This window comes from Oryzias latipes, chromosome 21 (assembly GCF_002234675.1).
Source record: "Oryzias latipes chromosome 21, ASM223467v1".
NCBI lineage: Eukaryota > Metazoa > Chordata > Actinopteri > Beloniformes > Adrianichthyidae > Oryzias > Oryzias latipes.
In genome coordinates this window covers 336,022-359,499 of record NC_019879.2, presented here as the reverse complement: position 1 = coordinate 359,499, position 23,478 = coordinate 336,022, and the positions used below count along the sequence as shown (strand labels likewise).

At 42.4% G+C, this 23,478-nt stretch overlaps 3 protein-coding genes and 1 long non-coding RNA gene across 4 annotated transcripts; all 4 read left to right on the top strand.

Annotated features, from left to right (window-relative positions):
• Positions 1-715: 715 nt before the first annotated feature.
• LOC101169995 (gamma-crystallin M3-like) lies at positions 716-20,716 on the top strand. Its single transcript, XM_023950904.1, has 4 exons — positions 716-811; positions 891-1,133; positions 1,211-1,479; positions 20,175-20,716. The coding sequence occupies exons 1-4, from the start codon at positions 803-805 to the stop codon at positions 20,179-20,181; spliced, it is 528 nt and encodes a 175-aa protein (XP_023806672.1). The 5' UTR covers positions 716-802; the 3' UTR covers positions 20,182-20,716.
• LOC110013585 lies at positions 6,996-8,063 on the top strand. The gene is made up of 2 exons (XR_002288728.2): positions 6,996-7,079; positions 7,160-8,063. It is a non-coding gene; the product is annotated as an uncharacterized LOC110013585 (long non-coding RNA).
• On the top strand, positions 10,553-11,366 carry LOC101169012 (gamma-crystallin M2). The gene is made up of 3 exons (XM_020699980.1): positions 10,553-10,632; positions 10,715-10,957; positions 11,043-11,366. Exons 1-3 carry the CDS (start codon positions 10,603-10,605, stop codon positions 11,319-11,321), a joined length of 552 nt encoding a protein of 183 aa, XP_020555639.1. The 5' UTR covers positions 10,553-10,602; the 3' UTR covers positions 11,322-11,366.
• On the top strand, positions 19,362-20,225 carry LOC101164459 (gamma-crystallin M3-like). The gene is made up of 3 exons (XM_011494273.3): positions 19,362-19,471; positions 19,584-19,826; positions 19,906-20,225. The coding sequence occupies exons 1-3, from the start codon at positions 19,442-19,444 to the stop codon at positions 20,179-20,181; spliced, it is 549 nt and encodes a 182-aa protein (XP_011492575.1). The 5' UTR covers positions 19,362-19,441; the 3' UTR covers positions 20,182-20,225.
• Positions 20,717-23,478: the final 2,762 nt, after the last annotated feature.

Below are 23,478 nucleotides of genomic sequence, written 5' to 3'. Positions count from 1 at the left end.
CATCCGGATGAAAGAATGGTGGATGAAACCGGCCTCTTTTGGAGGAAGATGATGTCTCACTTCACTGATGAAGGAGGAAGAACGGACTCCTGGTTTTAAGGCACAGAGAGACCCTCCTAATGTTATAAAAAACGCTATGGTACAGTCTATTGATGTGAAGAGAACAAACTCTTTATGTTGATGTTCTTTAATAAATGTTTCACAAAGCATCAGAAATGTTTCAGAAGAGTTTTGGATGAGGAAGGATCGGTAACGAACATTCTTCAGCTGCAGGGGTGGGGAGTTCTCCCTATTTGTGGATTCTGCATATTTTCAGGAGTCTGGTCCCTAACCCCCACGCATACGGGGGGAATACTGTAAACAGAGTATCCCACAGTAAACCCTTTTTTCATCATCCCCTGATCCTGTTTTAGTGATCAATGACATCATGGTGTGACTGACCTGTTTGATCAAGCAGGACTCTCATCTCTGGTAATTGACCTTTGCCAATAAGAAAGCCGCACAATGTGGCTTGAAACGTTCAATTGAGACCGTGATTCTGTGTTGTCACCAAATAAATAGCTCACTGCATTGTTCCCTGGAACAATCCATTCTAAAGTCTTCTAGGGGACCCAGTCACATGGAACTGTGACAAATGGCTCTCAGTACAGTATAGGCCTAATCATTTTGCTGGGTCAGGGTTTTGCACAATAGGGCCATAGATTCTTTAGGTTTAGTCAGGTATAAAAGTAACAGTAAAGCAGCACAACCAGAAGCATCTCACAACAGAGTTCTCTGAGAACCCAGTAATAACACCACAGCTATGGGCAAGGTAGGCCAGTACAGGTTTTGAAGCATTATTTCTGTTTTCTTACTCGTTATTCTCATTGTTTGTTTGTTTTCTTTTGCAGATCATCTTCTACGAGGACAGGAACTTCATGGGACGTTCCTATGAGACCAGCAGTGACTGCGCTGACATGTCCTCCTACCTGAGCAGGTGTCACTCCTGCAGGGTGGAGAGCGGCTGCTTCATGGTCTACGACCGTCCCAACTACATGGGGAACCAGTACTTCATGAAGAGGGGCGAGTACGCCGACTACATGAGCACAATGGGTATGAAGGACTGCATCAGGTCCTGCCGCATGATCCCCATGGTTAGTGTAAAACCTTTTCGGGTTTTTTCTGCTTTTACTTGAGGTGAATTCTAACACTTTCACTTTGCACTTTCCAGCACAGAGGATCCTTCAGGATGAGGATCTATGAGAGGGAGAACTTCGAAGGTCAGATGTACGAGATGATGGACGACTGCGACAACATCATGGACCGATACCGCATGAACAACTGCATGTCCTGCAACGTGATGGACGGCCACTGGCTGATGTACGAGCAGCCCCACTACAGAGGCAGGATGATTTACATGAGGCCCGGGGAGTACCGCAGCTTCAGGGACATGGGCTTCAGCGGCATGAGGTTCATGAGCATGAGGCGCATCATGGACATGTAAAAATCTGTTTCACCAAACATTAAAGGTTTTGATAAAATAAATCTAAAGATCTTTAGCAGATAAATGTGTCATCATCTGGTTTTTGGTTTTAAAAAGCATACCACAGCATTACTACAGACACTGAAATTTTTATAAAATGTTACTTATGACGGTATTATTAAATACAAAACAGTCTGTTACATCTTTGGCACGTCCATGTTGTGTTGGTTGGCAGGACATTGTGTTTTTTATTGAGTTAGCTCTCTGCAGGCCTCCCTGGGTTGGTTGTTGAGAAAGTGAGATACAAAAACCTGGTTTAGGAAAATAATGCATTTATTAAAAAGTTACTAAAAAGTTTTTATTCAAAGTTGGGTCAAAGTTATACGGAGCTCCAGGTTTCAAGCAGCATGCAATCCTGACCACGTAAGCGCTCCCCACGTAGCTCGCAGCGCTTTAGAAATGCTCCCCCCATTTACAGCAGAGCATGAAATACGATAGTTGCTGCTTTCTGATTTGTAATAAAATGGCTCATCTGTTAGTACTAAAGTATCTCCCTTATATAGGTTTGTGTACTTTTACTGTGTAGTTTTTGAATTATCAGTTCATTTTGTACTAATAGTTCATACTAAAAAAACAGTATTTTAGTCTCAAAATACTACACATATATATAAATACACAGACACACACACATATATATATATATATATGCCAACAAATAATGGCAAGTAATGGTAATGGGACAATTATCATAACAATGGTGAGCAGATAACATCACCCAGTGACGGTCCTTGGGCAAGACCCTTAACGCTACTGCCTGCCTCACAACTTGAGAGACAATGAACCACATGTCATGCCGACTCAGACGTCGCCCCGTCAAACAAGGTCTGCGTCAGGTGCTGGGGGACCAGAGCACCCTGATGGAAAGTGAGCTACTGGAACAAGACGGAAATGGACTAGATGTGACAACAAGGTTCTGTTAGAATGCTACTACTCAAGTAATCCCACCCAGAGGGGTTACATGCAGAGAATGTGGAATGAATGGATGCTTCGAAACCCCCAATCAAGGCTTACTGCCAAACAGCCCAATGTTCTAATATCCACAAACGGCAACTCCTATCACAAATTGAGATTGAAGCGTTACAATCCAATTGCAATACCACGGGAGAGCCAGCACAGCAGGTCAGAGAGGATGCTTTACCACACTCCCACCCTGAGCTTAGGTACACAACCCAACAACCACAGATACGCTGAGGGAGGAAGCAAATGACCTGAAAGACAAGATCATGTCTAGAATGAACACTAGGCCACCCCGTCACCAGCTACAACGGTTAAGTGATGTACCGCCTGAAAGTCTACTGGAAACTGTGAATGAAGCATTGAGGGCAATTCCTACCATCACAGAAACCAATGAACTGGTTTACACTTCAGCAGCAGTGATCCTTGAGATGCTTGGCTACAAGAGCAACCATGGAAGAAAACAGTACCCACCATGGAAGCAACGGTTAGAGGCCAAAATCAAGGCAACTCGGAAGGATGTGAGTAAGCTGACAGAGGCTCAAAGAGGTACAATGAGAAAGCAAGTACCTAAGAGATACAGTCAGATAGATGCCCATACCTGAAGCACTGGAAACTGCCAAACAAAGACTCCTAGCCTTGAGCAGCCGCCTAAAGAGGTACACAAGAGACAATGAAGCCAGACGGATAAACAAGCTGACCCAAGACCCAAGGTGTAAATCTACCACACCAGACAAGACCCAAGGTGTAGATCTACCACACCAGACAAGACCCAAGGTGTAGGCTGTGCAAAGAGGCGCCTGAAACAATCCAGCACATAACTGCAGGATGTAAGATGCTGGCAGGGAAAGCATACATGGAGCGCCACAATCAAGTGGCTGGAATAATATACAGGAACATGTGTGCAGAATATGAACTGGAAACCCCAAGGTCAAAATGGGAAACACCTCCGAAGGTGGTAGAGAATGAGAGGGCAAAGATCCTGTGGGACTTCCAGATCCAGACTGATAGGATGGTAATGGCGAACCAACCAGACATTGTAGTGGTGGATAAAGAACAGAGGAAAGCCGTTGTGGTGGATGTGGCAGTGCCAAGTGATGGAAACATCAGGAAGAAGGAACATGAGAAACTGGAGAAATACCAGGGACTCAGAGAAGAACTGGAGAAAGCCTGGAAAGTGAAGGTGACAGTGGTACCTGTGGTAATTGGAGCACTCGGGGCAGTAACCCCCAAGCTGGAGGAGTGGCTACAACAGATACCTGGAAAGACCTCAGACCTCTCAGTCCAGAAAAGAACAGGAACAGCTAAGATACTGCAGGACCCTCAAGCTCCCAGGCCTCTGATAGGGGACCCCAGCTTGGAGGAGAAACCACCCGCGGTGGGTGTTTATATATATATATATATAGGTAGATCTTTGCGACATTTTCGTCTCAAAAGTAGCTCACATGCCAAAACATTGTGGGCACCTCTGACATAAACAGTATGTATAAAAATGAGAAAAAAGGGGCCCCACATTTTCCCTTTTAAGCTCTCACAAGAGCTCACCACTCAAAAAGTGGAAATCACTACACTAACCCATCACAACTAACCGAGGTCATCCGCCACCACACCAGAGCGCACTGCTGCTAGCAATCACGTCCAGTAGGGAGGAGGGTGTGGTCCCCCTTTTTCAATAAGAGAGTTTTCCAAAGTCCCAGCATCCGCGTCAACCAGGTGTCCAGAGGATTGTCAATACCTGCCACAAATGCTTCACCCACTTCCTTGGCCTCCACCACGAAGCAGGCCCAATCCTTTGTGCTGATGTGGAGCCAGTTGCTGGGGCTGGGCCACTGCTACCTCACAAAAGATACCATCTCAAGGACTAAGGAATGGGAGGGGGCCTACAGATGTAGCTGTGGTGTAATCTGACATCAGCAGACTTGGAAGGAATGCCAAGGATTAGGGGCCAGATCATTCTTGGTGTTAAGGGGAAGGAAAATATAAATATCTTGAAAATTTAGCAGTCTCTGTATTTTTCACTGTCAAAGAACAAAGAGCCGCATTAAAGAAATAGTTTAGGTCAATGTGTGATGGAGCACAGTCTCACCTGCTTCTCCACGGCTTCTGTAGCTCCAGCTATCAATTTTCTGCATTTGTAGGAACACAACACAAAACAGACTTTATTTCAGAGTGATCACACTTTATTAAGTGTGGTTCCACATCCTCTAGCTATTGAGAACAACCAAAATAGCAAACAAAGCAAATCTATCCTTTTCTACTTTGTACTATGTTAAGTATTGAGTCAGTCTTCCTGCAGCTTTCTTCTTATCTTCTGGGTTTGCTTGCTCTCTGCAAAAGCCAACATCTTCTACTTCTACTCTATCTAGCTTCACACAACCTTCACCTGCAGTAATGCCACACACCGTTTGACGAGCAGACGTCCCTGTAATCGTAGGAACGGGCAGCCATTCACTGTCTTCACAAATCTTCAGTCCACAAAAAACAACATTTACAAAAAACAACAAAACACAATTTCCTTCCATGTTTAGGGGGCCATCACCTTCCCACAGGTTACCTCAAACTGAGCAAGCCCTTGTGGGGTGCCAAACCCAAATGGCGGGATATTTTATATTTTTGCAGATTGCCTCAGCTGATGTGTTTAAAGTAAAAAGACATTGTTTAAAGCAGATTAAGATAAAGATCAACTTTATTAATCCCCGTAGGGAAATTCGGATGATAAATATGCAAGGATATCAGCCTGTCAGAGGCTGAACGAGGTCATTCTGCACTCTAACAAATGATTCATGGGGTTGGTATGTAGAACTTAAAAAAAACAAAATTTTAAGCACAAATATTTAAGTTTGCTCGATAAAGTTATAATAGTAAGTTGTTAACTTATTTAAAGAAGTGAGTTGAACTCAAATTGTATTAAAGTGGTGAGAACTTAATTTTGGTGAGAACAATTTTGTGTTCACTCAACAACAACAAAATATTAAGTTGGTGAAACTTGATTTTATGTTTAGCATTCTTGAAAAGCTAGTGCAACAACACCGGAAGGACAGGCCACGCCTTCGAGGAGAAACGGAGCAAGCACGAAGCAGCTCAATGAAGGACTGTCCTCTCTGGTAAGTTCTCATTTTTTAAATTTGTTTTTGGCCAAACTAATTCAAATAAAATATTATCTTTCAACTGTGTCGCGAGAGGTGCAGGAAAAAAACACCTTACTACACCTGCCATGATGTTGTTTTCTTGCTAACGTCGACTTTTAGCTAGCAACTGAATTCATAGGGTACTGGGGGGGGACTATGTTATATTTTAACAAGACTAGAACCAAGTATTCGGTGTCATTTTGATCTCAAGTTCAACTGAATAAACGGCAAGAATAAACTGCCTTCTCGCATAGTTTTTCTGACATGTTGTCTCACTGTTGCAAACACACAACGTTAGCATTTGAATATTACTGGCGGGAGAAACACTAACGGCTTTGTCTGCGTCAGGTGTCGCAAATTGAACGGCTCGGTGGGGTTATTTATCCAGTTCTGGTGTTATTTGCCTGTATGAGAGAGACATTTTGTAAGTTTGAATGTTTTACTTCACTCTGTTAATTAGTTTCCTCTTAAGATTAACTGCATAATGAGTCATATCTGGAACATTGCTTTTCTGTAGGTTAAATATTTGAGTACAGTTTATTTGTTCTCCAACTAAGGCAGCTATATCAGTGATACATTATACATTTTTAGCAGATAGAAAACGTTTATCGAGAAAGTCCAGCTCCTCCCTTATCCGCACCTTTCCTGCAAACCCTAATTTTATCTTAAACATATACGAATATATTTGGCAGGAAAGTTTATGGTCTTAACTCACTTGAAAAAAGGAAAAATAAGGAAGGATCATTCTTGAACAGTTGGAAAATTGTTGTTCTATTTTTACTCTTCACCCCAGCTTTAGTTTGAAATACATTTTTACCTTATAGTTTAGCATTTAAAAAGCTGCTCCAAGTTTTATTTTAAGGTTTTTTTTTTGTTCCTTTGTAAGCCAGTTTACAAAAATAAAAACGGTTAACATTTTATTTAAACAGTTTTCTTATAGTTTTTCAGGTATAACCTGTAAATCCCAATTATCAACAGTGATATTTATGTAAATTAATTTAGGAATAAGAACCACCAGTCAGTAATGTCAGAGACACATGGCATGCTCTTTTTAGTGCTGCTCATGGAAATATTTTACTTAAAGCATTTACTGTGTAGATGAATGTACAAAAGTGAATTGTAAGTTTTCATGTTTTACTTATTTCTAAAGAGATTAATGAAGGATTTAAACACATCACCACTATGGGGGCAACATCCATGTCAAAAGTAGACCATTACCATTAAAATAATGTCCCTGGTTTCCACAAGAGGAGGAGCCACAAAATGGACTTTCAGCGTATTAAGACTATGGTGGAAGAGGTAAAAACACGTTAGTTGCCACTTGACATTGTTGTAAGTTTTAATAAGTTCATACACATTAAGTTTTCCTCTTCTCTCTACAGGATCATTCCATTAAAAGGAAAAGGGGGGCTGCTATTCATTCCTTGGTTGTCTACCTAAATGAAAAAGAAGAAGATCTTTTCAAAGAACTGGTGGTAGGTAGAGGACTTATAAGACACTTGATCCCTTTTTCTTTGGACTTCAAACATTGTTATTATTTTAAAATTATTTTTAGGATGAAGATGCTGATATCACCAGGGAAGTCTTGAAAATTTCCATCGCAAGAGGGACTACACCAGTTCATGCAGGAGTGGTGATCGAGGAAACAGAAGTCCTTGGAGACCTGGATGCACCCAGAGCCTGTGCCTTGCTTATGGGACTGATATATGCCCTGAACATCAGTAAATCAAAAAGTCTAAAGAACACCTTGCAGGTCTTTCAGAAAGTTTTCTTTGAGCTTGATGCCCTGAAAGGGTGAAGAACTACTTGGCAGTAAGTGTTCTAAAACAGTGGTGTAAAACTTCATACCTGGAGGGCCGACGTCCTGCTGGTTTTCCAGATCTTTCTGCATCATGTTCACCTGGTCTTGTGTGTCCAGCAAGAATGAGGAAAAAAAGAGGACATTTGGAGGAAGTGAGAGCCTCAGTTTCTTTGTTTCCACCAACATCCTTTTTTCTGCCTCTGATTGGCTGAACACACGTGACCAGGTGATTAAAAGGAAGTACAACAAGGAAACCTGGAAAACCAGCAGGGCATCAGCCGTTTTGCTTGGAATATTTACACCTGTGCATTGAAATCGGTTATTGTGCTGCTAATTTTTTGTTGCCGATGTGCATGTAGCAGCTACACCTTTAAGCAGTTTCAATTGTAAGCCTAACAAAAATGTTTTATGTTTGACTTTTGAAGGTGTTATTTGTCACTGAAGTATTTCTTTTACTTTGTACATTGTATGCAGGAGATTAAATATTGTTAGAGTCACTACCAATCTTTACATTCTTTTGAATCTTTAATTTTTGAGAAGCAACGAGAAATGAGTATAAAGGCGGATTATCGTTTCTTAATTTTGTGAAGTATTGGATGGTGTATGTTTGAAAAATACTGTTTCTTTTCATAATAAACAATTGAAGCAAAAACGAGAATGGTGGAGTTGTCTCAACTGATTGAATTAAGTTTACAATGCTGAAAAAATTAAGGTAACAATTTGCATGGACTTTTTTGAGTAAAAGTAAAAGAAAACAAATAAGTTGAAGTAGCTTAAATTCAATAACTTGCTAACTTAAATTCACCAGAAGCTTTTACTTAAAAATAAAAAATAATTTGTGTTTGTGGGACTAAATAAAATTAAGTTAATTAAACTCAAAAAGTCAAATTTAATTTACTCAATACTGATTAGAGTTGGGATAACTCAAAAAGATCAATGCAAATTGTTACCTCAATTTGTTTAAGTTGGCCCAGTGTATTTTTCTTTAGAGTGTGCTGCACTGTAGAAAGATACCTAGACTTAACATTTCCTTCAAAAGTCATTACAAGGCACCTATTTTCATCAGTTTGGTTTATCACCACATCCCTTTTTAATGGCTACCACAGCCATTTACTCATTTTAAGGTCTACCCCAGACCGCTGGCTATCACAGCCAGCTATACAACATTTATTTCAACCCTGATCCCTTTAACGTATACAACATTGAACTCAATACATTTGCCATGGAAGTGACCAGTCATGAACCTAAGTTTGGGCTAAATCACTTTATGGCTTCGTGTAGTCTTGGAAGTTCGACTTGAGGTGTCCAATCAAAGATGCCTGCTCGCTGAACAAGGTCATTCTGCTACAATGTGGAAAGATATCAGGACTGTAACAATCCACCCTCCACTCAGTGAGGGGAACGTCACAACACCGTTCTACGGCAGGGGCATTAAGTAAATGATAGGATCATCATCAATAACGATACTAACAATAATAATAATAAACACATATAGTGTAATCACTTGTTTGTGCAAACCAAAAAGACGTACTTTACATTGGTTAAACACCAGGCCAACACTCAAAATACAAACAACCCGATATCCCCAAAGTCCATAACATGTACAAATACCACAGTTCAAACCCAAGTCCTGCAGTCTTGCTAACAAAAAAAAGAAAAGGCTCTGGAAGAAAAGGTAATGTCCAACAATCTCACGCGTTTGGTGGGAGGCCGCCCTGTCTCACTCGCTGGCCACTCGTTAATAAGGCTGCTGCTGATCCTCGTACTGGACGATCCGAGCTCTCTGGAAAAAGGTACTCCACCAATAAAATGATTAGTGGGGTAATCCAAAATTAGCAATCCCAGAATTTGATGTTTCTGCTTATCTTTCAATGGCGCCATTTTACTCAGATCAGCCATGACGTTGGACACTGAATGTTCCTCTCAAAAAGTTTTAAAAAACCACCTGTCAAAAAGACATGGGAAAGGGAACTGGTTTAAACATACCTGAAGATGATTGACTTTAAATTTGGCAACACGCAAGACCCCCACTTTATGAGATATTTTATAACACCCAGAATCATAATCAAGCACGCTTTGAGCCTCAGCCCTGTCGTAGAAAATGTCGAGATATAAATATAGACCCCCCTCCAATATCTTTTGGTCTTGCCCCAAAGTTAGCCCCCCCTGGGAGGATTATAATCAGATTAAAACCAGGATCCTGGGCTACAATATACCAAAGAAAAGCACATTTCATATTTGAGGCAATATATCAAGCAAATGATAAGTCAAAACCTTCCAAGAAAACAAGAAACAGACTCACCAACACAGCAGGAATGGGAAAAAATTGTAAAGGAAATATTCCTAATGCAATTGCTGCATCATAAAATAAGAACTAAGGAAGAACTTTGTCGAAAAACATTGAATAAATTTACTATCTATACGATGACTATATCATAACACGTATATAGAGAACGCTATAAAAACCTGTAGAGCCAAGGAAACCCAACGTGCTCCAATGTGTATTTTTTGGGGTGTCTAATTAAGTTAAACAAAAATAAAACGTGACTTTCAATTATAAAAAGACATTCTGTGACTAAAACTGTGATAAATTTGATGACAGTGAGTGTTACTGGACTTTAATTTTGCAGACTTTGGCAGGTGAAAAATCCACATTTCCCATTTATTGTCATCTCAGTACAACGTTACCAGTCAAGTCCTTTTCTCTTTATCACTTCCAATAAGTTCATTTGAACTGAAATTAGTGGTTAGATTTAATTTTTGCATCAGAAGTCAGAATTTGAACATTTAATTATTGAATATTTTCCTGTAGAGCTACTTATTTGTGTGTTTTAGCACTTTTTTAGTATACCAACAAGACAAACTGTTTTGTTTAGATAAACAATGTGGAAACATGATGTGGCATGCAGCTGTAGTACAAACAGTTCTTAACAGTCACATGGGCCAGCCCATTCACTGAAAGAAACTGTTGAAAATGCTCTGTGTGACCAGAGCAAAGCTTTTCTAAAGACTGAAAAATGACCGTAACCTCTGCATTCTGTGCAGCTCAACGTGAGCTGCCGAGTCAGGGTTTTAATTAAGGGGGTGATGGGAGGTTCAGTAGTTCTTTACATGAAGCAAGGTATAAAAGGGAAAGGGTTAAACCTGGTAGAGCATCAGTTTGCAGGAACAACAGCAACAACTCATCTACAGCCAACATGAGCACCGACATGGGCATGAGAGGAAAGGTACAAAACCCTGACTTCTTCCCCAAAACTTCATTTACGATGTTGGTCTGGGTTTATTCAAGCAAAACTTGTTGCATTTCAGATCATCTTCTACGAAGACAGGAACTTCATGGGACGTTCCTATGAATGCATGAGCGACTTCTCCGACATGTCCTCCTACCTGAGCAGGTGTCACTCCTGCAGGGTGGAGAGCGGCTGCTTCATGGTCTACGACCGTCCCAACTACATGGGGAACCAGTACTTCATGAGGAGGGGCGAGTACGCCGACTACATGAGCATGTTTGGTATGAGTGACTGCATCAGGTCCTGCCGCATGATCCCCATGGTTAGTGTAAAACCTTTGAAGTTCTTTGCTGCTTCTGAGGTTAGAAGTGTGTTGAGTCTAAACACTTTCACTTTGCACTTTCCAGCACAGAGGATCCTACAGGATGAGGATCTATGAGAGGGAGAACTTCGGAGGTCAGATGTACGAGATGATGGACGACTGCGACAACATCATGGACCGATACCGCATGAACAACTGCATGTCCTGCAACGTGATGGACGGCCACTGGCTGATGTACGAGCAGCCCCACTACAGAGGCAGGATGATGTACATGAGGCCCGGGGAGTACCGGAGCTTCATGAATATGGGCTGGAGCGGCATGAGGTTCATGAGCATGAGGCGCATCATGGACTCCTGGTATTAAATGTTGAAATCCTAATGCCAAAAACAATAAAACTGCTCTAATCTACCTTGTTGTGCCTTTGAACTCTTCAATGACACTTGGATAAATACTTATTTAGTTTATGCTAAAAACCTACTTGAAAAATAATTAAAAAGCAATTAATGTACAAAAAAAGCCAATAGCACTGCAGACAAACTTCAAAATGGTGGGGTGGTGCAAAAACATCAGCTGTAGTGCCTTACGTCTTATCTGGGGGGAGTTTAGGAGACTATGACTGTGAAATATAGTATGGCTGAGTGGAGAAAAGACCTGCAGTTGTGGAGAACATCCTTTTGTGCAACACTTCCTCAGTGGAGTCCAGGGGCCTGCTCAGAACAGAACTCTTGGATGGCAGTAAGAACAGTTCTTAAAATGATCAGAAATATAATCCATCAACTTTCTAAACCTGCTGAGTTCCTATTTTGGGTCACCAGAATACCCAGCTACTGAAGGGTGAGGGTGGGGTACACCATGGACAATGTGTTCATCCATTGCAGTAGAGGGTTGCATTGGGATCGCGTCCCGCCGCCCAACCCAAATCTCGCGGGATTGGGCGGTTTGAATTGTGGGAGCGGGCGGCAAAAAAAACCCCGCGGGATCAGTGCTGGCATGAATATCTCATGAATATATATTAGCGGACTACGTTAGGCTGTGCGGCTGTTGGAGTCTTATGTACTGAAGCTCCGTGAAGGCACCAGGTAGAGACGCCCAATGGCCTCTGTCATCTAACCTGTTGTTGGGGGTGCGCCCCGCCCCGCCTCCTACTAAGAGCGCGCTTCAGGCCGTCTGTCTGCGCGCGCACACACGCACACTTTTAACCGAACAGGATTTGTAAAAATATATTTAACAATTAGGTTGCACATTACACCAGAGGAATGCATGAAAAGATGAGGCTGGAGGAGGGACATGAATCTCTTTAATAATATCAATACAAATACGTGTTTTTTTCCTGCGGGACGGGAGACGATACAAAATCAATCCATCTCTATTACTGTGCGGGAATAAATTCTATGAGTTTTGCGGGTGCGGGCGGGATTGGTCAGAAATTCAGCGGGCGCGGGCCGGAGCGGGATGAAGAAAATAGTCCCGCGCAGGGCTCTACATTGCAGAGCAACTTTAACACAAACAACTCCACACACTCACATTCACACCTGATGAATAATTTAGAACCACCAGATAACCTCTGAAGCATGTTTTAGGACTGTCAGAGGAAGAAAATCCACACGCAGAAAGGATCTGGCTGGGATTCAAACCAGAGCCAACAAATACACCACAAAGCAGCCCCCCCCCCCCAACCAAATTTTTTACAAAGCTATTTTATATCTTTTTATTTTCCATTGTTCCAAGAAAAAAGGTTAAAGGCTTACAAATTGAAGTTCTTGTTTAGCTTTATTGTCATTTTGCTACAGAGAAATGAGACAGGACCACAGTGCACTTCAAAGAGAATACAGACATCTTGTGACATCTTCATTTTCATTACACATTTATCAATTTACACTCAGATGAGAAGTTGTTTTTACATACTAATTACAGTTTCAAAATCATCACAGTCATCTTGTTCTCCTTTTAATAACAAGTTGTATTCTTTCCTCGTTAGTTATTCTTCTTGAAGGTGGATAAGGATTCCAAAAGAACCAAATCCAGGTGGTGGCTCCTGCCAGGAGTAGCAGGAACATTAGACAAAAGTAGCTGTTTCTTAGCCCAGTTGGACACGCGCATGGTGGCAGTGTACCCATCTTCAGGAGGGAGAGGTTACTAGCACGTCACCTCCTCAAGTCCTTTAACAGTGTAGGATCCGTGTAGTGCCACAGAGACCTGGTGTGCTTTCTTCCCTAAAACTAGCTGGATCTCCCTGTTTCACTGACGTTGAGACAAACAGCTTCTATCCAGCTGCCTCCCTTTGCAGTCAGACTTCCCCATCTAGCAGTTGGAATTAGCCTCACCCAGATGCTTTTTCTTGCAGTGTGATAGGTGGATCCAAGACGTCCTTTCAGCAACCTTTACAGCTGTTGGTGTAGTCAGCAGGACTTGGAATGGCCCCTCCCCCCGTGGGCTGGACCAACACTTCGTTTTTATGGCCTTCACAAACACCCAGTAACTGACCTGCACTGGTGAAGTGTCCTGTGGAGATAAAAGGAATTCTGGCGCTTTTTTTTCCTTTGCACATCTTTAGTGGTAAACATTTTTATCAAAAGTCCACTAAATTTGCATCATCATATGGAGAATGTTGCTGTGTAGGATCAAGGTCTGGTAACCTATAAGAACCAACATTTCAAAAGGCGTTAATTTCATTTCAATTTTATTTGTATAGCCCAAAATCACAACAACAGTCGTCTCGATGGGCTTCTAAGTCAAACATGAACTCAAAAGGATCATGAATACAAAGAGTTCAATAGGAAAATACTAAAATGAACTAACAAACTGACTATGCTATACTGGCATCCCTGCCCTTAGACCCCCCTTCGCGGTAAGGACAAACTCCTAAAAAACCGGATTCCGGAAAAAACTAAGAAAGCTCAGGGGTGCCCACATGAAGGAGGGATCCTCCCCCAGGACGGACAGGCGATTTACCAGAACTCTTAGAGAAGAATTAACTTATCTAAATCTACAACTACATATATAAAAGTCCAGCAGACGAGCTTCATCCAGCCGTGGTTATCGGGACAGTCAAAGGCGCGAGTCGAGCCGGAGACAGGAACCACAGCCAGGTGTAGGAGCAGGAGCAGAGACGAGGTACTCGGTCAGGCACAGAGCAGAGACGAGCCAGAGATGAGCCAGAGGCAGGATCCACAGCCAGGTGTAGGAGCAGGAGCAAAGGCGAGGTAAACGGTCAGGAACTGGAGCACGGATGAGCCAACTGGAGTCTGGAAGCACTCCCACTCCCCAGGAGGGGAGAGGAAAAGAGGGACAATACATGAATCGCACTGCACCAAACAGAGGCATGGAGAACTAAATGATAAATTATGATCAAGAATAGAGGAGAGGAAGGGTAGAAGTAAAAAAGGAAAGAGGACAGAACCCCAGTGCACCATAGTTACCCCAGCTTCAACTTCTAGCAGCCTTTTAAAACAGTTATTGTTATTAATTTTAATTTAAACTCATTAACATTGAGTTAAATAATCTCTGAATACTAACTAGTCTAATAATAATCCTGTCCAAAGAGGAATGTTTTCAGTCTAACTTTGAATGTAGAAACTGAGTCGGCCTCTCTTCCATGAGCTGGGAGTTTATTCCATAAAACAGGGGCTTGGTGGCTAAACGCTCTACCTCCAACCGTACTTTTACTAATTCTAGGAAGGTTAAAGGTTGACCAGCTGTGCGTGTGATACGCATGCTTAGTTGAACTAAGTCTATGCAGTCAGGCCACTGTCTGTTTGTCTCTTCCATGCATTTCTTTAACTTTGATTTGATAGTACCATTAGTTCTTCCAACTAATCCTGCACTTTGTGGGTGATAACGACAATGTCTCTTTAGATCAATACAAAGATGTTGAGTCTTTTTTTCTGTCACTTGATTTACAACATGGGTACCATTATCACTTCCTATCACTTGTGGTATGCCAAAGGTTGGGATTATTCTTTTACAAGTAGTTTTAGCCACTGTGATAGCATCCTGTGTTGCACATGAAAAAATTTCTACCCATTTAGAAAAAACATCAATAGTTACTAAACAATATTTAGTCGGTTGCTTTTATTTAATTCAATAAAATCCATATAGATTGCATGGAAAGGAAAAGGTAGTTCAGGAAATTTTCCCATTTTAGGTCTAACATTGCCTTGGGGATTATGGCGCACACATGAAAGACATTGTTTACAAAAAGTTTTGAATAGAAAAATTTGATTAGAGAATAAATCCATAAGTTTCATGAGAAAGTGAGTACTTGCTCCTTTACTGACCTCAAACAAAAGCCGCACACACATGGTATGCAGGTGATATGTAAGTGTCCATAGGATGTCCACACACATTTCTAACAGTCAGGCTGCAAACAAGGAGCACACTTGTGATGTGAACAGCACTAACGGGCTCCTTGCACAGTCGGCAGGATTTTGGGGGGTTGAAGAAATGAAAAATCTGAAGAAGCACCTGCGTTTCACCTACTTCACTCTGACTTTACCCTTGCGTGTTGCAAAAGTACTTACTACAACCTTTCGCTTGCAACATGCTCAAAGAAAAAATGTTTATGAAAATCTTCGCTCTACAGGCTCACCGAGAGGTCTACGACCTTGCTATTGTGTGCCGGCCACTTGGCATAAGCAATAAGCTTAAAAGGGAAGCTGTGTCTAAAGGCCCGTTCACACCGGGACGAATTTCGCGCGCGATTTTCGCCGATGTTTAACGCTTCGTGACTAAACAAAGGGCACCAATGAGAGTGTGCACACCGACTCAAAAAAACGCCACGCGTCAAAGCGTCAAAAAAAAAACCCGCCACGCGTTTGTTTGTTTTTTTTGACGCGTCGAAATCTATTCGACCAATGAGAGTTGCGCTTTTGCACACGTGTCTGGAGCCTCTGAAGTTACAGTAAAACACAACTTGGGGGCGCTCAAACACAAAACTGCCTTGCTGAGCACACATACCAGCGAAGAAGATAGACGCCAAGTAGCGTCTACACTGCCGCGAAGAAATAATGACGGGCATTCTAAAATATCCCCGAACCAAGCACCAGTTGGAGCTACTGATGCTGGAAATATTCATGTTTTCTTTGTATGATTCTGACAAGCGCGTAAATACTTGCTTTCTTCTTCTGAGGGAAAAGCGACTTTAAGAAGCCTAAAGTTGCGCAGCGCCACCTTGTGTACAGGAGTATTTCTGTTTACATTAAGCGCCATCTAATGTCAGGGAATGAAATTGCATGTTCGCTCGGCTCATCGTCAGCGAAAATCGCCTGGGTGTGAACACAAAAAACGTGGCGAAAAACGCTGGCGAATAACGCCTGGCGAATATATTCGTCCCGGTGTGTACGGGCCTTAAGGCTTTATCTCATGACCCATGAACAGGAGTCACAAGATCAATTCAGCAATGCAGCAGGAAATTCTTGAAAGGAGGTACATGTCTCAGATTTTTGTTCCCACTGCAGTTTCCCATTATGCTGCCTTTTGCTGTGGGTAGAAGCCACCTTGGTCATTTCTGAAGGAAATGAGAAGAGTTGGAACTAAATCTCCTATTGCAAAAGTAACACACTGCATACTGTAACAGAGAAACTCCCTGAAGTAGAAGGATTGGAAAGAGGAAACTGAGCCCCTCCACTAGAGCAAGTGCTGGACTCCAGTTATTTTATCTTTGAATTTTGTCATTCATTCCAAAGGAAATCATAGAGCAGCCCTCTTCAAACTGCGTCAAGGCTTCATCTACTCAAGGCTTCCATTCAATGTTCGTTCTGTGGTCCATGTTGGCCAGGTCACTCTATAGTGAACCAGATGGACGGGACAGAATGACAACCAGAAGAGACAGTCTTTAGTCTTTGTAACAGGGTTAGTAACAGGAAGGACCACCTTGATGCTTGGAGTCAGAAAGTAGAGGATCTGTGAGGTGTACATCAAAGTCAAGACAAGTGATAGTTAAGAATTTGAGAGGAGAGGAAGACAAGAAGGGCATTGGTCAGGAAAACAGGAAGGCAAATTGGCGTAGAGCAGGTGAGGGTCAAGATACCAGCCGAAGAACTTATGGTCAGGAGGAAAACAGAGGTTGTCACTGTAACTTAGCATACATAAAGCACTGGAACGAGTAGCAAATACTACTTTGATCTGGCACAGATGTGAAGTCTGTGTGCAGAAGGATCCAGGTGTAGATGATGAGCTTAATTGTGATGACATGGAACAAAGAGAAAAAAGATAAGAGCTGTGGCATCGTCGGAGCATGACTGTCCCACTTCCTATCTGTAGAGTGTCTCGTTGTTGCTCGAGAGACCTACCAATGTTGTGTCATCAGCAAACTTGATCAATTTTGTTCACAAAAACGGTGGCATGCAGTGAGGTTTGAGGCTGGTGAGGCACTGACTCTTTCAGTCAGATTAACAAACATAAAAAAACAATATATTTACTAACTGCCGATTGTGTTTCATGTTTCATCACACTCATAAATAGAAAATTAAACAACAGGACCTAAAACTGAGCCTTGAGTCACTACTTTAGACCCCTCAGGAAAAGAAGAACAGGACCCAGCCACTTGAACAAACTGCATCTTATTCAACAGATGCCGTGTTCCTTTAAATTTTCAAGCAAAAACGTCTATCCAGTGCCTATGCCAAATCCATCGTTCTTCTGGGCGCATGTACACAGTTCAATTCTAATCCGACGTTTGATCTGATCAAAGACACTTTGCACATGTAACCACAGCTAGGGTCTTCAAAGCAATGAACTTCAGGGAGTGTATGAGTGAAGGCCTACATCCTTTCAAAGGCGTGTTTTCTCATGACTCACACTTGATTCTTGATCATTTCTCCAGTGTTGCCGACCATTTTGGATCTTCCATGATCTCATAAATACTGAATGGAGAGAGTGCTCTCTGCCTATTTTTACTCCATGCTGCCAATGCTATTCTTTAAGCATTCGAAGGATTCAGTGGTTTGGTTTGGTTCTTAGTTTTCTTGTTGTCAGTCACTCCACTTTCAGGTTCCACAGCTGTCTTCAGTTCAGTTAATGACCCTCAGCCTATTTAAGTGTCTTGTTTTCTGTTCATCCTTGTCAGGTCATCTGCTCTGTTGTGTCACCGTTTGATTTGTCCCCATAGTTTTGTCATGATTTAGTTTGTTAATTTAATGTTTTATTTCCTGTCACCAAGCCTGGTCTCCTGCATTTTGGGTCCTCCACCACCATTTCATGACAAGCATGTTCTCTGTCTAAAAATGATGGTCTGAAAATTGTGAATGGTTTGGTCCAGTCAGGTATTTTTCCATGATCCTTCTAGGCTGCAGGTGTTTCTGAAGAAAAGCAGTCTGGATTCGTCTATTTCTAGCACTTCCCTCTGCTGTTCAGTCTACACGTGCTCATTTTGGGATAGATAATAAATACTGTTTGATACCACAGTTATGAAGATGACCTTCAGCTTTATGTACAGGAGCTCCGTCACTAAACCATCACGGTCCATCTGACTCCCTGCTGCTGCTTAGAGCAGCAAAACTCTTGCATCCAGTCAAACAGACAGTTTTTGCTTTTGAAACAAGAAGGTAAGAGTGACTGTAAAAAACTAATTTTAGAGGAATAAAGGAGATCTACTAAACTCTGAATTGAGTTTCAATTCTCACATTAAATCATCTTCTTAGCCTCTCAATGCTATTTTCCTCATGAGGATAAAGAGTAACTGTTCTCCACTTTGAACTCATGTCTGACAAAAATTCTAACTACTTTGAATAATAAAATTTCTTGGACACATTGTTTTGCAGTTAATTGCCTTAAATCATTCTTAAAATTAAATATAAGAAGTGAAATCAATTTACTGCTATTTTTTTAACTTAACATTCAGTGAGGATGCTCAAGTTCATGACCTTATCAGTGTGTGAACACTCCAAGTACTAGAACATACGTTAATGCAGTAATGTAGTGTGTGTGTTAGCAACATCACACGTATACAAAAGAGGTCCCTTCATTCTGTGCAACATGAAGACCACACAATAGAAGGGATTACACTGAGCCACAGTTTACTGTGTTTGTTTTTCAGCTTATGTTGCACTTAAGTCATTGAATGTACATTAGATCTTAATCAATGCAAAACAAATACATATACAAAACAGTTTCCTCTCAAGGCATAAAGAAATGTTGAGACTGTGTCATTCTGCCTAAAAAAGTAATTCCTCATGTTGTAACATTAAATACATGGTGGGAAATGGAAAGTAGTACTATAACAGAGACGATACCTGACCAGCTGAGAAAACAAGCTTTGTGTTAGCTGTCGAAAGGGTGAACTTCTCAAATCTTCGAGCATGTGATTACATGAAACAGAGGTTCAGACCGGCGCACGGCTCTATACATTGTTGCTGGGTCAGTGGTTTAAACAAAAGGGGCCCACTGTCAGTATAGGTTGCAGTCAAGTATAAAAGCAAGAGTAAATCCAGTTGGGACAGCAGTGCAGCAGTGGAACAAACCACAGCAGTAGCTCAATTAAGAGTATGTCTACCACCGATATGAACATGGGCAAGGTAAGCTTCAGCCAATACTCCTTTAAATCAGATAAAAAGGGTTATGCAGTACAGACAGTAAAGGGTGTTTAGGAAGCCTAAATGTAAATAGATGTGCTCTGATGCATTTCAGATCATCTTCTACGAAGACAGGAACTTCCAGGGTCGCTCCTATGAGTGCATGAGCGACTGCTCCGACATGTCCTCCTACCTGAGCAGGTGTCACTCCTGCAGGGTGGAGAGCGGCTGCTTCATGGTCTACGACCGTCCCAACTACATGGGGAACCAGTACTTCATGAGGAGGGGCGAGTACGCCGACTACATGAGCATGTTCGGATGGAGCGGGGGCATCAGGTCCTGCCGCATGATCCCCATGGTTAGTTTTTGGGAAAATGCACCATCAAGTGGTTCAACATCATCAAAAACATTCAACACTTTTTGTTCTGTCCAAACAGTACCGGGGTCAGTTCAGGATGAGGATCTATGAGAGGGAGAACTTCGAAGGTCAGATGTACGAGATGATGGACGACTGCGACAACATCATGGACCGATACCGCATGAACAACTGCATGTCCTGCAACGTGATGGACGGCCACTGGCTGATGTACGAGCAGCCCCACTACAGAGGCAGGATGATTTACATGAGGCCCGGGGAGTACCGCAGCTTCAGGGACATGGGCTTCAGCGGCATGAGGTTCATGAGCATGAGGCGCATCATGGACATGTGCTAGATGTCTTCATTCTGAAATAAAAAACGGGGATTTATAAAAAAAAACTTTAAGGCTGTTTTTCTGATCTTTAGTTCATACTCATCTATTGATCTGTTTTGGCAAAATGCAAGTTTTATGAAAAACATCACAGATTATACTCGGTACATCGAAGACAATGCAAACACAGTTTAAAAGTATGAAAAACTCAACAATCGTAGACCAGTGTCCCAAACCCCAGGCCGCAGACCGGTACTGGTCCGTGTGCCACAAGGTACCGGGTCGCCGACAGAAAAAAATATCCACACTGACTTTTTTATGTTTTCCATTTGGTTTATTTTATGATGCTGAAGGAAGTTTTATTTTGACAAACTACCTGATTCTGTTCACCATCTGTCTGTCTTGATATGTCACGTGACTTTAAACTGCTGCTTGGACCGCTAAGTTAGGAACTCAACGCTCGAAGGCTAATGAAAACCAAACATTAAAATGGAGAGAAAAGTTTGAGTGAGGAAATAAAAGATTCAGTCTGAAATAAAAGTCTTTAACTTCACAGAAACATGAAGCTGCTGTTTACAGACAAAACTCTGAGTTTTCCTCCAAATATGATTTTTTCAGACAGTTGTTCTCACGCAGCAGAAGCTGCTCTGCCTTGATTTACAGAGACTGATTCTAGAAAGTTTTGTTATTTATAGTTATGTACAGAAAATATCAGCTTTATGGACGCATATAAAGCTAGTGTCCAGTTGTTAGCATTCATTTTAATGTGTCACAAAGTTTACATTTAAACTAGCCACAAACATTTTACAGAGAATGAAAATTCAATCAAATAAAGTATTCACTTACAGATCCAAATGATCAGAATCAGGTGTTCTAATCACTTTACCTGACACAGGTGTATAAAATCATCAGTCAGACATGCATGTTTCTACAAACATGTGTGACAGAATGTGCGGCTCTAACTGTCAGGACCCCCCCTGTGCATCAAATCCAGAGGTGAACTGTCCTAAATCCTCCACAGTCAGCTGTCAGCTCCATCAGAGTTTGGGAACAACAGCAGCTCAGCCTCCATGTGGTCGACCCCTAAACTGATGGAGAGGGGTCACGGATGCTGAAGGTCAAAGAGGTCTCTGACTTTCTGCAGTCAGTTGCTGCAGACCTCCAGACGTCATGCGACCTTCAGGTCAGTCCAGGTCCAGCACGCACAGAGCTTCATGGAATGGTTTCCATGGCGAGCAGCTGCATCCAAACACACATCACCAAGTGAATGCAAAGCGTCGATGCAGCGGTGGAAAGCACGCCGCCACTGGACTCTAGAGCAGTGACACGCCTTCTCTGGAGAGATGGATCACACTTTTCCATCTGGAAATCTGATGGAGGAGTCTGGGTTTGGAGGTTTCCAGGACAACGGTACATTTGGGACTGCATTGTTGTGAGTGTGGAGGAGGAATCATGGTGTGGGCTTGTTGGTCAGGACTTTGGCTTTGCCCCTCAGTTCCAGTGAAAGGAACTCTGAATGCTTCAGGATACCAAAACATTCTGGACAGTTCCATGATCCCAACCTTGTGGGAACAGTTTGGAGCGGCCCCTTCCTCTTCCAACATGACTGTGCAGCAGAGCACAAAGCAAGGTCTTTTGGAAAAACGGTCCAAAATTTCAAAAACACTCCTCAACCTTGTGGACAGTTGAAGCTGTGATCGCTGCAAAAGGTGGACCCACATCCTATTGAACTCTAGGGGTTAGGAATGGGACGGCCCCTTAGTTCATATGTGAGTCATGACGGTGAGCCAATAGTTTTGGTGATATAGTGAATGTTGTATCGTGACATGTATCGTATTGCCAGACTCTTGCCAATCCCCAGCCCTACATGTATAGATCAACGTAAAGAACAGGTTTTGTTTTTTTTAGGGTAGGGCACTGAGAGGACACTTCCTGATTACTGGCAGTGATGTCCAAGCACCCCCCCCCCCCCGTACCAAGGGTCCTACATGTATAAGGTGCAATTAAAACCGAGGGGGGGGGGGGGGGCCCTATTCCATACGGCAACCATGGGAGGGGAACCACTGCCAAGTATCTCCTCCCCCCAAGGTGCATCGCAGGTTGACCCCCCGTCCCCCCATCACCCTAATAAGAGATTATATGAGGAAGTGGGAAAGTCGGGACAGCTGGTAATAATAATAATAATAATAATAATCCATTTTATTTAAAGCGCCTTTCAAGAAACCCAAGGACACTTTACAAAACAAAGGTTAAAAATAGACATTAAAAGCACAATAAAAATAGTAGAAAAAATAAAAAGTGAATCAGGATGGGAAGGCAGAAATGAACAGATGGGTTTTGAGTTTAGATCTGAAAGTAGGCAGAGAGTCTATGTTACGGAGGTCAGGAGGGAGGGAATTCCAGAGTTTGGGAGCAGAGCAGCTGAAGGCTCTGCTTCCCATTGTGAAGAGTCGGGCGGGAGGGACAGAGAGCTGAACAGAGGAGGAGGATCGAAGATAACGAGAGGGGGTTTGATATGAAGGAGGTCGGAGAGATAAGGAGGAGCCAGGTTATGGAGGGCCTTAAAGGTGAACAGGGGGAGTTTGAATTGGATTCTGGAGGTTATGGGGAGCCAGTGTAGCTGGTGGAGAATTGGAGTGATGTGACTGAAGGAGGGGGTTCTGGAGATGATGCGGGCAGCTGAGTTCTGGACCAGTTGGAGCTTATTGAGGGTTTTTTGTGGGAGACCAAAGAGGAGAGAATTACAATAATCTAAACGGGAAGTGACCAGACTGTGGACCAGGATAGAAGCAGAGGGGACAGTGAGGGAGGGGTGTAGACGATTAATGTTGCGTAGATGGAAATGTGCTGACCGAGTAATGTTATTGATGTGGGACTGAAAAGATAAGGTGCTATCTAGGATGACACCCAGACTCTTTACCTGAGGGGAGGGGGAGACAGAAGATGAATCAATGGAAAGAGTTAGACTTGTGGCTTTGGAGAGGGTGGATTTGGAACCAACTAGAAGTAGCTCGGTTTTATCGCTATTGAGTTTGAGAAGGTTTAAGGTGAACCATTTTTTTATTTCAGACAGACAGGAGTGGAGAGAGGAGGGTGGAAGAGAGGAGTCAGGTTTACTGGATACATAGAGCTGGGTGTCATCCGTAAAACAGTGAAAATTAACATTAAATTTACGGAAGATATTGCCAAGGGGAAGAAGATAAGTAATGAAAAGAAGAGGACCAAGGACAGAACCTTGGGGGACACCAGAAGAGACAGAGGAAGGCTGAGATTTAAATGATTTAAGATGAATGAATTGGGTTCGGTCTGAGAGGTAGGATT

What these genes read in the sequence shown, in the direction of transcription:
- LOC101169995 (XM_023950904.1), top strand. An exon ending in CCTGCCGCATGATCCCCATG is followed by an intron (nt 1,134 to 1,210) that starts GTTAGTGTAAAA and finishes TGCACTTTCCAG; the next exon opens with CACAGAGGATCCTTCAGGAT.
- LOC101169012 (XM_020699980.1), top strand. Translation starts at nt 10,603, where the DNA reads ATGAGCACCGACATGGGCATGAGAGGAAAG. An exon ending in ACATGGGCATGAGAGGAAAG is followed by an intron (nt 10,633 to 10,714) that starts GTACAAAACCCT and finishes GTTGCATTTCAG; the next exon opens with ATCATCTTCTACGAAGACAG. An exon ending in CCTGCCGCATGATCCCCATG is followed by an intron (nt 10,958 to 11,042) that starts GTTAGTGTAAAA and finishes TGCACTTTCCAG; the next exon opens with CACAGAGGATCCTACAGGAT.
- LOC101164459 (XM_011494273.3), top strand. Translation starts at nt 19,442, where the DNA reads ATGTCTACCACCGATATGAACATGGGCAAG. An exon ending in CCGATATGAACATGGGCAAG is followed by an intron (nt 19,472 to 19,583) that starts GTAAGCTTCAGC and finishes GATGCATTTCAG; the next exon opens with ATCATCTTCTACGAAGACAG. An exon ending in CCTGCCGCATGATCCCCATG is followed by an intron (nt 19,827 to 19,905) that starts GTTAGTTTTTGG and finishes CTGTCCAAACAG; the next exon opens with TACCGGGGTCAGTTCAGGAT.